The sequence below is a fragment of the Electrophorus electricus genome, unplaced genomic scaffold (assembly GCF_041902795.1).
Source record: "Electrophorus electricus isolate QZ-2024a unplaced genomic scaffold, ASM4190279v1 Scaffold378, whole genome shotgun sequence".
In the NCBI taxonomy this organism is placed as follows: domain Eukaryota; kingdom Metazoa; phylum Chordata; class Actinopteri; order Gymnotiformes; family Gymnotidae; genus Electrophorus; species Electrophorus electricus.
The window spans coordinates 10,958-24,572 of NW_027658669.1; the positions used below are offsets into that span (position 1 = coordinate 10,958).

The 13,615-nt window shown below is 36.5% G+C and overlaps 1 protein-coding gene across 1 annotated transcript; it reads left to right on the forward strand.

The window, feature by feature from the left end:
* Positions 1-488: 488 nt before the first annotated feature.
* LOC145655857 (egl nine homolog 1-like) lies at positions 489-13,518 on the forward strand. Its single transcript, XM_081709322.1, has 2 exons — positions 489-1,625; positions 13,130-13,518. Exons 1-2 carry the CDS (start codon positions 840-842, stop codon positions 13,289-13,291), a joined length of 948 nt encoding a protein of 315 aa, XP_081565448.1. The 5' UTR covers positions 489-839; the 3' UTR covers positions 13,292-13,518.
* The last annotated feature ends 97 nt before the right edge of the window (positions 13,519-13,615 follow it).

The window sequence follows — 13,615 nt, forward strand, 5'->3', positions numbered from 1 at the left end:
TAGTAGTCTATTAATACATATTAATTATAGTTAAATATAGTTAATAGTTAATAGTTAACGTTCACATTAAATGCAAAACCAATGCAATATCATGTCCCCCCAATCCCACTGTTAATATAACATCAGTAGCCTTGGTGAAATTTCATTAGTTCAACCCCAAACAAACAAATGTGATGTAAACTGTGTAATTCCATTTAATGTTAATGTGCTCGATTACAATTAATATTCATTTGCCGGTTTCATTATTACTTTAATGACACTGTAATGACACTTTAATAACTCTAACCCCTTAGGTAACACATTATTATTATTATTATTATTATTATTATTATTATTATTATTATTATATCATTTGAATTGGATCACGGTAAAAATAGTCCAATACAAAGATTTTGCATCGTCTTTATTGTAAACGTTTGGGGGGGGTGGGTATTAAACGCGATGGTGTCATACCAAGAGGCTGTAGGAGGTTCAAAACCCTGCAAAGTTGCGCGGCGGAGCGGAGTGACGTCACGGGGCTGGGCCGAGGCGGACGTGTGGGGAGTTATGAGAAGAGAGGAACGCCGGCGCCATGTGTCCGCGCAGGGCGAGCAGCGAAACCTGTGGGAACTCGCTGGAAAAAAATAAATAATGAAAAGGCAGAAACGCCAGGGTCACTTATTTTTTTTTTACTTTTTAAAACTCCGGTGAAAAGGTCCCTCGGGGCGACTGCGATGAAATCGAGCGCCAAGCGTGAGGAAACGCCGTCAACTTGGATTTCGCTTTCCCGACTTTCAAACTTGCGTGGTGTGGCGAGGAGGGCGCAGCGGAGGATCTAGGGCCCGGTGGTCTGCCGCGCCATGGAGAGGCATCTGGGAGAGGGTGCCACGGCCGATCTGGACCGAGACCGGCAGTATTGCGAGCTGTGCGGGAAGATGGAGAACCTGATGAAGTGTGGCCGATGCCGCAGCTCTTTCTACTGCAGCAAGGAGCACCAGAGGCAGGACTGGAAGAAACACAAGCAGGTCTGCAGAGAGGCCGAAAAAACCCCGCGCCCACCGCCGACGGACCCGCCGCAGAGTGGCCGAGACAACGCCAGGAAGGACGCGGAGGCGCAGCGGATACTCCGCAAGAACAGCGAGAAAACAAGCCCCACGGCCCCGCGCAGATCCGCTCCGGCGGGGCTCGCCGCACCGCCGTCGGACGCAGGAGGCACGAAAGACTTGATCAAGCCTATGCCTGACGCTAAAAATGTATGTGACAACGTGAAAACCGGGGACGGCATTTCTGACAAAAAAGCAAACGGACAAACGCGATCCTCCCCACAAAAACTGGCCACCGATTATATCGTACCGTGCATGAACAAGCATGGCATATGCGTTGTGGACAACTTCCTCGGAGAGGACCTTGGGCTCCGTATCGTGGAAGAGGTCCGTGCCCTGTATTTAACCGGGGAGTTTACCGATGGACAGTTGGTCAGTCAAAGAAGTGATTCCACTAAAGACATAAGAGGCGATGAGATCACTTGGATCGAGGGGAAAGAGCCTGGATGCGAGATGATTGCGGTTCTGTTGAGTCGCATGGACGATCTTGTCCGACACTGTAATGGTAAACTGGGCAACTACAGAATAAACGGAAGGACGAAAGTAAGTATCCTGGCACTCTTCTCTTTACCAAACAAGTTTTTCTTTTCTTTTTCACAGTGATGATCGAACATGCACCCCCATATTTGCTTTTGTATTTTTTAATGAAACTATAACTTGTTTATATAACCGAACCAATTTTAAAAAATCATCAAAACACCCGGGGAAATGTAATAGACAACATTATAAATATATTTAACATGTCCGCGCGATATAATATGAAACTGCAAAGTTCTCACAGAAACTAAGGGTCTTTTCCAAGAGATAAAAACAGATTAAAAATATGTAAAATAATGTAGATATATAAATAAATAGAAGAATAAAATGTGAATACATTTTCTTGAGTGAAATGGTGTAATGAATATATTACTATACAGTAATAGCATATGGTAGGTCTGTCTTTGCATAATAGATTTAGAAAGGCTTCATTTAACAAATTTCACTAAGCTGAGTTCATTATTTTTATTTTTGAAAGGATGATTTTAGTGTATATAAATAAATAAATAAATAAATAAATAAATAAAACAGACTCTTGGCTCTCACAATGTGTATGAGCACTTTGTGAATCAACTTTGTGTATCAATTTACAAAAAAATACAAACATGTCATTGGATCATTGACTAAAGTTAGACCTTTTTGAATTCTATACAGTAGTGTAGCCCACTGCAAGTGATGATGATAACTTTTTTATGGTAATATACTCTTATCTATTACCACATCTAGTTTGTGTCACCTAACTGCTATACAGTGGTGACAATTTGGTGATTTGATTTTAATTTTTATCCTAACTGGTAAACTATTAAAATGATTGATTTATTATTATTATTATTATTATTATTATTAGAACAGTGATTGCTTATTCCTTATAGAGACATTTTGACCCAATAAAAGGGTGTTACCAAGCAATAGTATGAATATTCTTGAGCTGAGCCATCACTAAGGGGTGAAGTTTTGCCCATGTTGAGAAGTTCAGGGTTGTGAACTCTGAATCTGTTCAGTTAGTGTTGGATGTATATCACAGTAAACACGTGATGCACATCTGAAGGAGACTCCAGGGAGTAATGGCAGAGAAGCACTTTTACTATTTGTGAAAATTTGAAATGAACTAAAACTTATGTTCTATATTTCTGTTTGCGTCACATGTATATTTTTTTAATCACTTTTACTTTTGAGAAATTGACTCACATGGATTATAGTACACGCGCACACACATACACACACACTCCACATATCTTCTTTTTCTCACTGTGCTACTGTTGAGACTTTTAGCTTGCTAAAGATAGCATGGCTGTATACAGCAAGTAAAAACATTTCAGTGCAAAGACAAAAATGGATACAGGCAAGTGTATCCAATCATTTGACCGTGTATACATATATGAGTGGATGAAGTTGTCCTATGATGAAGTCCTTACTTGACTTGATAAGGTTCATAAATGAAGTTTGGAGTGTTTGCTTATAAAGTCAGGATGTGGGGTAGGGTATCCGCTTCATGACCCCCATATTTTAAAACACAAACAGAATAAACATTAGCTAGTTAGCACAACATCCATCTAGCTAATTTCTTGTGTTTGTCTTAATGTTTTTATGGTGTTTTGCTTGTTTGCTTGCATTACCTTGCAGCTAGCTAGGCACTGGAGTTAGCCAAATATTGTGAAGAACTTGCCTCTGAGCATCTATAGTGCAGTTTATCCTTACTGCAGAATGAGATATGGCTTCGAATAATGGAGAAGCACCATGTGCTGTCAAGAAGCTGCATCCACAACACTGCCAATCAACTCCTATCCAAACTACCTATCAACCACCTCATAGTAGCAACCTTTTATTTATCTCCAATCACCAATACTGTCACCTAAAAAAGTAAGCTAGACTGCCCTATCAGATGGCAGCTGTTTTTTATCATTGTATCAAAAAGGTATTGAATATTCACATTTTCCAAAGCATTCTATCAAACTTGGAAATTTCAGCACCCGGAAAACGGTATTTGTTGACCTGCCTAGAAATGATGATGGTGCAGAGGAGATATAAATCAGCTAGACAGAGCAAATTCATGCAAAATATTGTCAAGTTAAGGTTAGTGAAAGCTGCCAGCAGTTACAATACTTTTACAGTAACCTCATTATAACTGTTTATTTATCATGTTATAATGAGGTTACTGTACCTGTAACTCTGTTTTATTTATCATGTTTTCTACCTTTCAAATTTTCAAATCGCTTTAGTCCAAAAATGTAGATAAAACTTCAACAAAACTGGAAGAATCAAAGCTCAAGTAAGGTGACTTGAAAAGCCTTAATAAGACATGGGTGTTACTTCTAATAACCATTAACCATTTACAATCCATTTTTTAAAAAATGAATAAAATGGCAAATATAATGAATGTTTATAGCAAAATAAGTATTGAGCTGCTTTTCAAAACTGCCTCAGGCCTGACCTGTCTAGTTGTGAGATGTAGTCTGGAATGATCTTTTTGCATGAATTTTCTCATGAAATACAATCTTATCCTCGCAACAGTAAGTAAGTCGGACTTAACAATTTTTAGACATTGATGGAAAAAGAATGTAAACCCTTATATTTAACAATTAGTGGAAACACCTTTTATTGGCAGTAACCTTCACAGATGTTGCTCTGCAGCTACTGCTCAGTCCTGTGCAGCAGGTGCAGTATTTTGGCCCATTTCTCGATATATGTTTCAGTTCACATGTATGTTCGGTGTGTCTTATTTAAACAAAGTGTTTCAGGTAATTTCAGTGGGGCTGAAGTTAGGACTCTTTAGAAAAAAAAAAGTTTCTTCTTTCTGGGCTACTTTTCTGTTGATTTAAAAATGTATCACTGTCATTTACAAGACCCGACCTCCTCTGATTTTTGAATCACAAATTTAAATAAGATTTGCGTAGGACATGGAATTAGAATTCTGTTCTAAAGATGGGTAACGGAACTGTGAAATAGCTTAGATGTGCCCTGCTACATGCACATTCACACCAGTATCTGCTGTTTAAGTATGCTGTAGTAAAGCTGTAACAAGCATTTAATTCCTTATTGTTTTAATGTAAAATTTACAAGGTGTAAATGTTAAATTTCTTCCTTGACATAGTTTGAGGAGAGTGGAAAGTTTTAGAACTACTGAGCATTTCTCTGAACTCTGCCAAGTCACAAGAAGATGCCCGGCTGACTGGTACAGTACACTGCATAATAACAGGGGACAGAGAGTGACTGATGGGAACGGGAGCAAATGGCACAAATTATACAGCTATAGTTCAGTCTTGAATCACAGACTGCATGAAATAATTGTCTAAATGCACAATGAAATGGACTGCAACCTTTTTATGCGTTTGGCTTTGGTACTTTATATGTGGAAAATCCCATTTTTTAACAGGTTTCCAGTAGACGTAAGTGACACATTGTGAAGAATCATTGTTTTTACAGTGTTCTTTTATGTATGTCACTATTCTTTTTTTTAGATTTTCTTTTGCATAGTCATGGAATTCCTAACAAGCAAGCATGCACACAGTGGGAAATTGTCTCTGTAAGGCTGTATGATTCGTGATGGAATACCCAGATGTGATTAACTTTGATTAAAGGAGCTGTCAGACTCATCCAGACTTTCGTATATTTTGGTATGTGAGACAGAATAGAGTTGAAAGTACATATTCACCCATCTAGTACTATTAATGCAATGATGAGGAACTACTAGGAAGTAATTGGAGAGTCATGTGAGATCCATGTGAGTCATTATTAGTATAACAAATAGAAATTTGGGTCTGTTTATGCTGGGTATTTTCTTTTTCATAGTGAAAGGCTGCATATCTGACAACATTCAAATAACAACAAAAAGCAGATAAATCCATAGCAAAGTGATTCAATTTTCACCAAGTACAATGCTAAAGGTGTAAAAAAAAAAAAAAGAGAGAGAGAGAGAGAGAGAGACTGGCTCTATCTGATGCTGTTTTGCTTCTCCTTTCACACTTTCATTTCAAGCTGATTTGTGTGCAAACAATGTTAATTAGTAGTGGGTGGAGCAAATACTGCTGAACGGCCCCTGAAATTGCCTGCCTGCATGTCTGCAGCCTGCCTGCACGTCTGCAGCCTGCACGTCTGCAGCCTGAATCTACTCCTACATTTCAATGGCAAAGTCAGCAGCCAAGATTTTAAGGGAAGCCGCAGCGATGCTGGATTCTAATCCTTGGAAGTTAACACACACGCTTAATTCTTTTCCTTTCTTTCATCATTCAGTGTTGCCTTGGAAACTGTTTTAAACTAATTTTGATATTGGAAATGATAGGGGCAGAAATAAGGCCTAGAATTCTCTTAAACTATAATTAGAAAAATCTTTGCATATAAATACGCGATTAATGGACAGATCCTGGTTTTAGTGTTACTGCTGATGTGGGAAGCTTTAGACTGAATGAAAATATCATTATTACAAATGGACATGCTATGAAAAGATTTCCTATTCACATTCTCTACTTCTTTCAGTGAAGCAGCTGCAAAAGGAGTGACGTTTAGAAAGTCTAAAATATTGAGTGCCTAGAGGGCTTAAATTGCTCAGGACCTGATGCCATTGCAGAGATTTTCTGTTAAAATTCATAGTTCTAAAATTCTATGCAACTTTTTCAATGACCTGCATAAGTATAACAATAACAGCTCAAAAATGTGCAGAAAACATTGATATATTTTTCACTGAAGATATATTTTTATTGGAACTTGTTTGCTTTATATTCAGTGTTTGCTATATCATAAGGAAAGATTCAAGTGACAGAAAAGAAAGATATTAATGCGTAAACTGAAGACAGTCAGGTACCAAACTGAGGGCAAATTTGCAATAGTCTATAGAATCAGATCACATTCCATAGAACCACATCTCTGGTTAGTTGTCAAGTCTGCTTTAGGAAAAGCTGTTTATTGTTTGCTTAAAACAGTAAAACTGACATCCAGGAGGTTGTTGATAAAAAGAACAAAAATCTAGCTAATGGGATTTCCAAGTTCATGACTAAAGTTAATCCATGTGAGATAAGTGTTGGTGAGTTAAGATTACATTAGCTAGTTAGATATCTTGACAGAGAATATTCACTATCAACACCAGCAACAACTCATTTTAAAGAAGTAAAAGATTCTTGGTGCACAAAAGAAATACCCATTATGGTCCATTACTTGAGTAAAGTGGAAGTCTTATATTTGTGCTTCATTTAAAGTAAAAAAGTACTTTTAAATGCATTTGCATATCAAAATTAAAGTACTATTACTTGTTATATATATAGTTTATGAGAACTGAGGCTTACATCTACATCACATTTCATGCTGTTCCCAGCTCTTGACAAAACTCATAATAATATACTTGTTTTAGTCAATAATATATCTATATCTATATATATATATCTATATATATATATCTATATATCTATCTATATATATATATATATATATATATATATATATATATATATATATATGTGTGTGTGTGTGTGTGTGTGTGTGTGTGTGTGTGTGTGTGTGTGTGTGTGTGTGTGTGTTTTAAAACATAACATAATCCCAATAACGCAATCAGAAAATGTGCATGCTTATGTTTTGTCACACAGTGCTGAGATAAATGTAGCGCAACTGGCATGAAATTAAGCAAATGTTTTTTTAAAAACAAAATAAATAGAAAATAATTGTACTACAAATATATTTTAAACAAATAGGCTTGACAAAATCTTTCACTATCCTCCTCCTTTAAATCTTAGCTCTGGCTTCAGTGAAGGCAGGTGCACAAGGACTTGATTTCTCAAAGGGGCCGCAAAGTTGAGCTAATTTGAATGCAACACCTGGTCCATATTATTATCCCCAGCACTTTTCAAAGCAAAATTAATACTTCATGTAACTGAAGAGATGTAAAGTTGTTATATTTATGTATTTATAACTACACTGAAAGAGGGTCCTGTGAACTATAAATGAACTTTAAATTATTTGGTTTAACTTTAACTGTGTAAATTAATGTAATGTTAAACATGTCTTATTTAATTTCCTGTTAAAAATGGTCATTTTCTTCAATTATATAATTATAAGAGGTCCTAAAATACTTTGCTTGTAAAAAGCCAGAGCTTAATTGAGCCTGGGCTTAATTTGTAAAACATGAGGTAACAGGGGGTGATCCAGTAAGTGGGCAGGGTGAACAGAAACAAGTGTATCTAGTACTCCACCCTTCACGTTCAGAAGACCCAGCGTTAACGTGATGACAGCAGTACAGTGAGGGGTCTGTCAAATAAACATTTACAGTGTGTTAATCCACGCAATATATGTTCAATTCCAAGCATTTTCTTTTATAACGTGGTGTCTTATAAAACTACATTATGCCCTTTAAAGCATATAAAGTGAATACATTTTTTTTTTCAAACCTCACCATCGGCTAGCCCTTCTGATCCATGAGCACGCAAAACGTGACTGATGTCCTGATTACACTAGGACTGTAGTTACCAAAGAAAATGAGCATTTGAGTTTAGGAAAGGAAGCAAATAAGATCACACACAAATAAGATCATGTATTACTTATATTTAGTTTATTACTTATATTATGTCATTAGACTAGCAAGCAAAAGTACAAAAACCACAGAAATAACGCAGACACAGAGTTGCTGGAACCACAGAAATAACGCAGACACAGAGGTGCTGGAACCTCATAAATAACAGGATCTTGTTCCAGCACGATTCAGATCATTTGATCGGTTTGTCAATTCCAGAGGGACATTCATGGGTTACAGCAAAAGTATCTTGAAAGTAAATAATCTAGTAAAGTACTTATTTTTTCAAAGGATAAAAAGCCTGAGTTTCAGTAATGGCCTTTGTACTCCTTTAGGTAGTTTGCTGAGGCTAGGTATTTCATTAGGGTTAGGTAATTTGCTGATGTTAGGTAGTTCACTGGGGATAGGTAGTTTGCTGGGGTTATGTAATTTTCGATGTTTAGGTAGTTTGCTGGGATTAGGTTATTTTGCTACAGTAAGGTAGTTCCCTGGGCATAGGTTTGTTGGGGTTATGTAGTTCACTGTTATGGTTGTGATGTGTGCAACTTGTGAGTTTCCATTTTCATATTAATTTAAAAAAAAAAAGAAAGAAACTGCCCACACCCTGTAGGTGGATGTCAGATTTTCTAGAAATGCATACTTTTTTGCCATTATATTCTTGAGCTAGTGTGCTGAAGGTTCCTGCCAAAACGTGTTTGATAAACTTGTCTGGCTGGTGTACTGAACAAAATCTAAATACATTAAAGTGTAAGGGTGTTTGATATGTAGGGTTAAACACTACATGTAAACAATGTAAAAGGCTTTCTTTGTCTGTTAGATGGTTTTGATATCAAATGAGTATTTGCAGTTTGTGTATGTGTGTGTTAGAGATATATGAACCCATTGATGTTCACCCCCATTTCCCTATTCTGTGATGTGTCCTTGGCAGATGTGTTTACTGGTGTTCTGTATAGAGCTGCGTGGGTGCCAGAGTCAGGCTACTAGAGAAGCACAACTGCCTCACGCTCTGCACGTAGCACAAGCATTCAAATCCAGCTTGTCTGGCTGAGCTCCAGCAGCCAAGGTTTATATCAGTTCAGCAGGCGCCTTGAGGGCTAAAGAAATGTTGGTCACACAGCACACACACACGAAGGAGGACATGTGATCACCTACCAGGAGAGTCAAGAAGGGTGCTGAATTAGTCCGATTCCTGAAACATGAAAATAAAGGCTAATCATTTTTTCATTTTCTAATGTAAGGCCAGTAATATGTAAAAAAAAATTAAAAATTCAAATCTTCTAAGGTTGGAGTTTGCCACCACTTTACCTCTGGGTTACGGGCACTTGAATATATGTGAAACCATTATGTTCTTAAATAGCTCAATCTCAAAACATTTGAGTCATGACAAAATTTTCACTGGTAAAAAATCCAATTCACAATATAGTTATAATGCCATGAAGAAATGTCCTAATTGTATTTTTGATTAATACACTACCATTAATTTACATATTTTTACAAAGTAAAAATTAGTAAAACATTTACTAGCAAAGGTCCAGTTAAAACGTAATTTTGGCAAATGGATATTGTAATTTTATATAACTATACAGGGGTTTTGACTAGTTAATATCTCAGATATACATACATTTATAATTCAATTTAGACTAGTAGTAATGCTCATTTAAGTTATTTCTAATTTAGTTTTAACTGGTTTTAATATGCATTAAATTTATGTAGTTTCACATGTCTGAAATATAGACGTGTCAAATGATCTGAAATGAGAAGAATGGTCAGAAGGCAGTTCTGAGTAAATAATTACATAAAATATTTTGTCTTTAAGATTTGATATATGTTCTTGAGATTAAAATATAATTTAAGAGATCTGTAAGGGTACTTTGACACCATTTGTGTGGTGTGATGCAGTTGGTTCATTTTATTGTACAATGATTTGGTTTACATGGTACAAAGTTAAATGAGTCAGAAAACATTTTGGACAATTTATGATGCTCAGGAATCCGCACTTTTTCATAACTTAAGAACATCACTATTTTTGTGTGCCTGTACTGTATTTGCAGTGTTTGTCACACTATTTTAAAATGAATGTAAATTTCAAGTTACTCTATGAAGACAGTTCCTTAAAAGCTATCCTGATGAGAACATTGTCTAGCTATAGTCAAAGTTAGGCTGCATGACAGAAGACATTTTTCATAAACCAACAGTGGTTTAGCTTAATTTAAAAGCTATGGTCACAGTTGCTAATTAACAAATAAAAGATTATTGAGAAATTTGTTCTTGCAAATAACTTTAATTTGAATTTAATAATGTAAATGTCATTTTGACCAACTTCTTTGAGCTATTTTCCAATCAGCCAACAAGCAGTCACATGATTTAAATCAAATTCATAGTAGTCAGAAATTAATTCCAGAACTGGACATATACTAGAGAAAGGCATAAATTTACAGTAATTGTAGCTGGTGCGTATTTATTAGCCCTAGTATAGTAACCAGTGCAGTCTGCTGTTTGCTGCTACTAGGCAGCTAAATGGAGCCTCTGGAGTCACAAAAACACTTTATACTTTAAAGGTGTGGGTGGGGTCAATAGCAGATAAAATAAGAGAACTTAAAATGTAGTTAGAATGCCATCACAGTGATTTTACATCTATGAAATGTTATTTTTGTTAACTAACGACTAACATCCTTGATATTTGGGGCAGATCCAGAACAATTGCGGGAACTTGAATATTGGGATTGACCATGAAATCGAAGATGACATCAAGAGAATCCACAAGAATGCATGTTGAGAAACATCCTCTAAGATTTTATCAGTACTTATGTAAAAACTGTTTGGGGAGCAGTCTTTATGAGCTCAATATTTATTTCATTTACTGGGCAGGGGTAGCTCAGCAGTTAATGTACTAGATTAGTAATCAGAAGGTTTGTGCAAAAAAGTGTCTGCTAAACACTGTCAAGTAAAGGTAGCTCAACTTTTAATGTTACAAACTTATTTGAATCCACTATATAGAGACAATATACAAGTTGGAAAACAACAAACTATAACTTTTAATTTTAATGTGCATCACAATTATTGACTGTTTGCCACAAATACGACACTTAATGTGCATGCAGAGGGATTAAACATAGCTCAAATATATAGAGCTGGATTGACCATCACAGTTGTTAGTCTCATTAAAGTTTTGTGAAGCTGAAACTTGGTTAGGAAACCTGGGTAAGTTGAACGTGTATTGCAAGATAGGCCCCTGAAGTGCCAGCCCAATTTAGGTGTTTATCTGAATTTTTTAGTTTCTGGATAACACTAGCAATCTGAACTAACTAACAAGTTACGTACCTAGACTTTCTAGTGTAGCCTGTATTCTTGCTAGCTAGTTACATGTTCCTATTCTTACACTCCATAAAATTGAAAGTATGGCTATAAAATATGTTGATTTTATGTACTAAAATTTGTTACTTTCTAAGTAATTTCCTTTGTCTACTAGCGAGACTACACATTATTGAAAGGTTACAGGTTAAAATTAAGTTATTAGTTATCTTTTTAAATGAATTGTGTTGAAACTGAGGACTCTTTTCTCACATCTTTTTGCATTAGTTAATGCAACAGTTTGAGTTAAAATTTTGGCTACAAAAAGTGATTCTTTTGGCTATCAGCAAATGTCATAATAGTTGGGTTTGTTTAAAAAAATCACAGCAGTTGTGCAGAGAAAAGAATGTTGCTTACTGTTACGTGTATCACCAGCAACTTTACACACTGCTAAATCTTGAACTAAAATGCCTGTTTTTAAAAAGCGGTGCTGTGCATTGCATTGTCGGTGGCATTTCAGGTGAATGCGGCCATGTTAGCGTGGGGTTAAAGCAGCGGGCCTTATGCAAACCCCATGCGTAATCATGACATGTAATGCGGCACCTTTCACCCGGTTCTTTCCAGCCAGATCAAGTGGTGCGCATGCCAGGCCTCGCCTCTGACGCGTGCAGCTCATGCACTCTACCAGCCAGCTGTCTTTAAAGTGGTACTGAATGATTTTGCTGTTGGGTCTCCTCACTTATGAACCTCAAGCCTAAGTGAAAAGGATCGTGCCCACAGCCTTTTGTTCTGGCTTGCAACCCTCCCCCATTTACTCACTTTTTTAAATCTCTTTCAATTTCTCTCCCTCTTGCACTTGTTCATATTCATAGTTTAAAACACACACTCACCAAATTATATTTCACTACTACGGCTTGTCTGTATAGTACTTTTTAACTTAAATGAAAAGGTATGATTCTCTTATATATTTCATTCCACTTTAGGCTATAGTATCTGACTGAGGGCATGTTTGCATGTTTATAGATCTGTGCAGTGAAGAGCTGAACAGAAAATAATGACAAATGCAGCTCTCTGTGAAGCCTTGCCATTGTATTTATTGTATAACCTGACCATCTGCTTGCATATGCTTGCTCTCATGGTCCATTTGACCAGGCAGTGTAATTATAATAACTAGCTAGCTACAAGTATTCAAATTTTAGCTGAGTGGTCTGCATTTATTTAAATGTGCATGTTGTGTGAGCTTCTTTTACAATTTTGAGGATGGGGTTAACATTTTGGGAAATTCAACTAAACTAAACTGGTCTTTCTTGACTAGGCTGTATGTTTTTCCCCTCTAATTTAAAGAACATACATGAATATGTGCCCAGAGCTATAGAACACCCTTGGGGTTAAGCCAATGCAGTTATATAACACTCCAAAAGACTAAAACAATTTATGCAATATAAGTACAAGGTGTATTTACTGTTTTTGAACCACTGTTTCAGGACTGGGTTACAACTCCCGTTTCAGGACTGTTTCAGCAGCCTGATGACCCAAATAGATTATAAAACTAAAACAACCTAATGTCCACTGATTCTTACAGATTCACGATTTTTCTTTTTGATGGTTTTTAGGTTGAACATTAGTACTTTTGCTTTTTTAAAAATAAAACAACAGAGTATTGTATGCAGCGTTGCCGACATGGTGTGTGTTCTGATTAAAAGCACCTCTTTGTTTCCCCTTCCAGGCAATGGTGGCTTGTTACCCTGGTAACGGCACTGGATATGTGCGGCATGTGGACAATCCTAATGGCGACGGAAGATGCGTCACATGCATTTATTACTTAAATAAAGGCTGGAATGCCAAGGTAGGAATACTAACCATGTCACAGGGATCTCAAGGTATTTAGAAATTTTCCAGACATTTAAAAGTATGTAAGAATAGTGTTTAATGTTTTTGAAGAGAGATGATCTACTGAGATCTGAATCAGGGGTTGTCGGAGAAAAACATTTGTGGTCCAAATCATCATTAGTTTATTAATCAGCATCTAGTGTGAAAGGGTTCAGAGGTCATGGGTTTTGCTCCAGCTGTTAACATGAATACAAATGTGGACAGTCTTATTGTCAGTAAGGATAATCTCTACATTTCATAAAATGGTTAAGGATAATAATGGCCAGCTATTGAAACCAAATACCCATTACCATAGTGTCTTCCATCTGGAAGGTGTAAGCAG

Excerpts from the sequence above, each read along its gene's own strand:
- LOC145655857 (XM_081709322.1), top strand. The coding sequence starts at position 840 with ATGGAGAGGCATCTGGGAGAGGGTGCCACGGCCGATCTGGACCGAGAC. Across the intron at positions 1,626-13,129 it reads GAATAAACGGAAGGACGAAA|GCAATGGTGGCTTGTTACCC; the intron begins GTAAGTATCCTG and ends TTCCCCTTCCAG.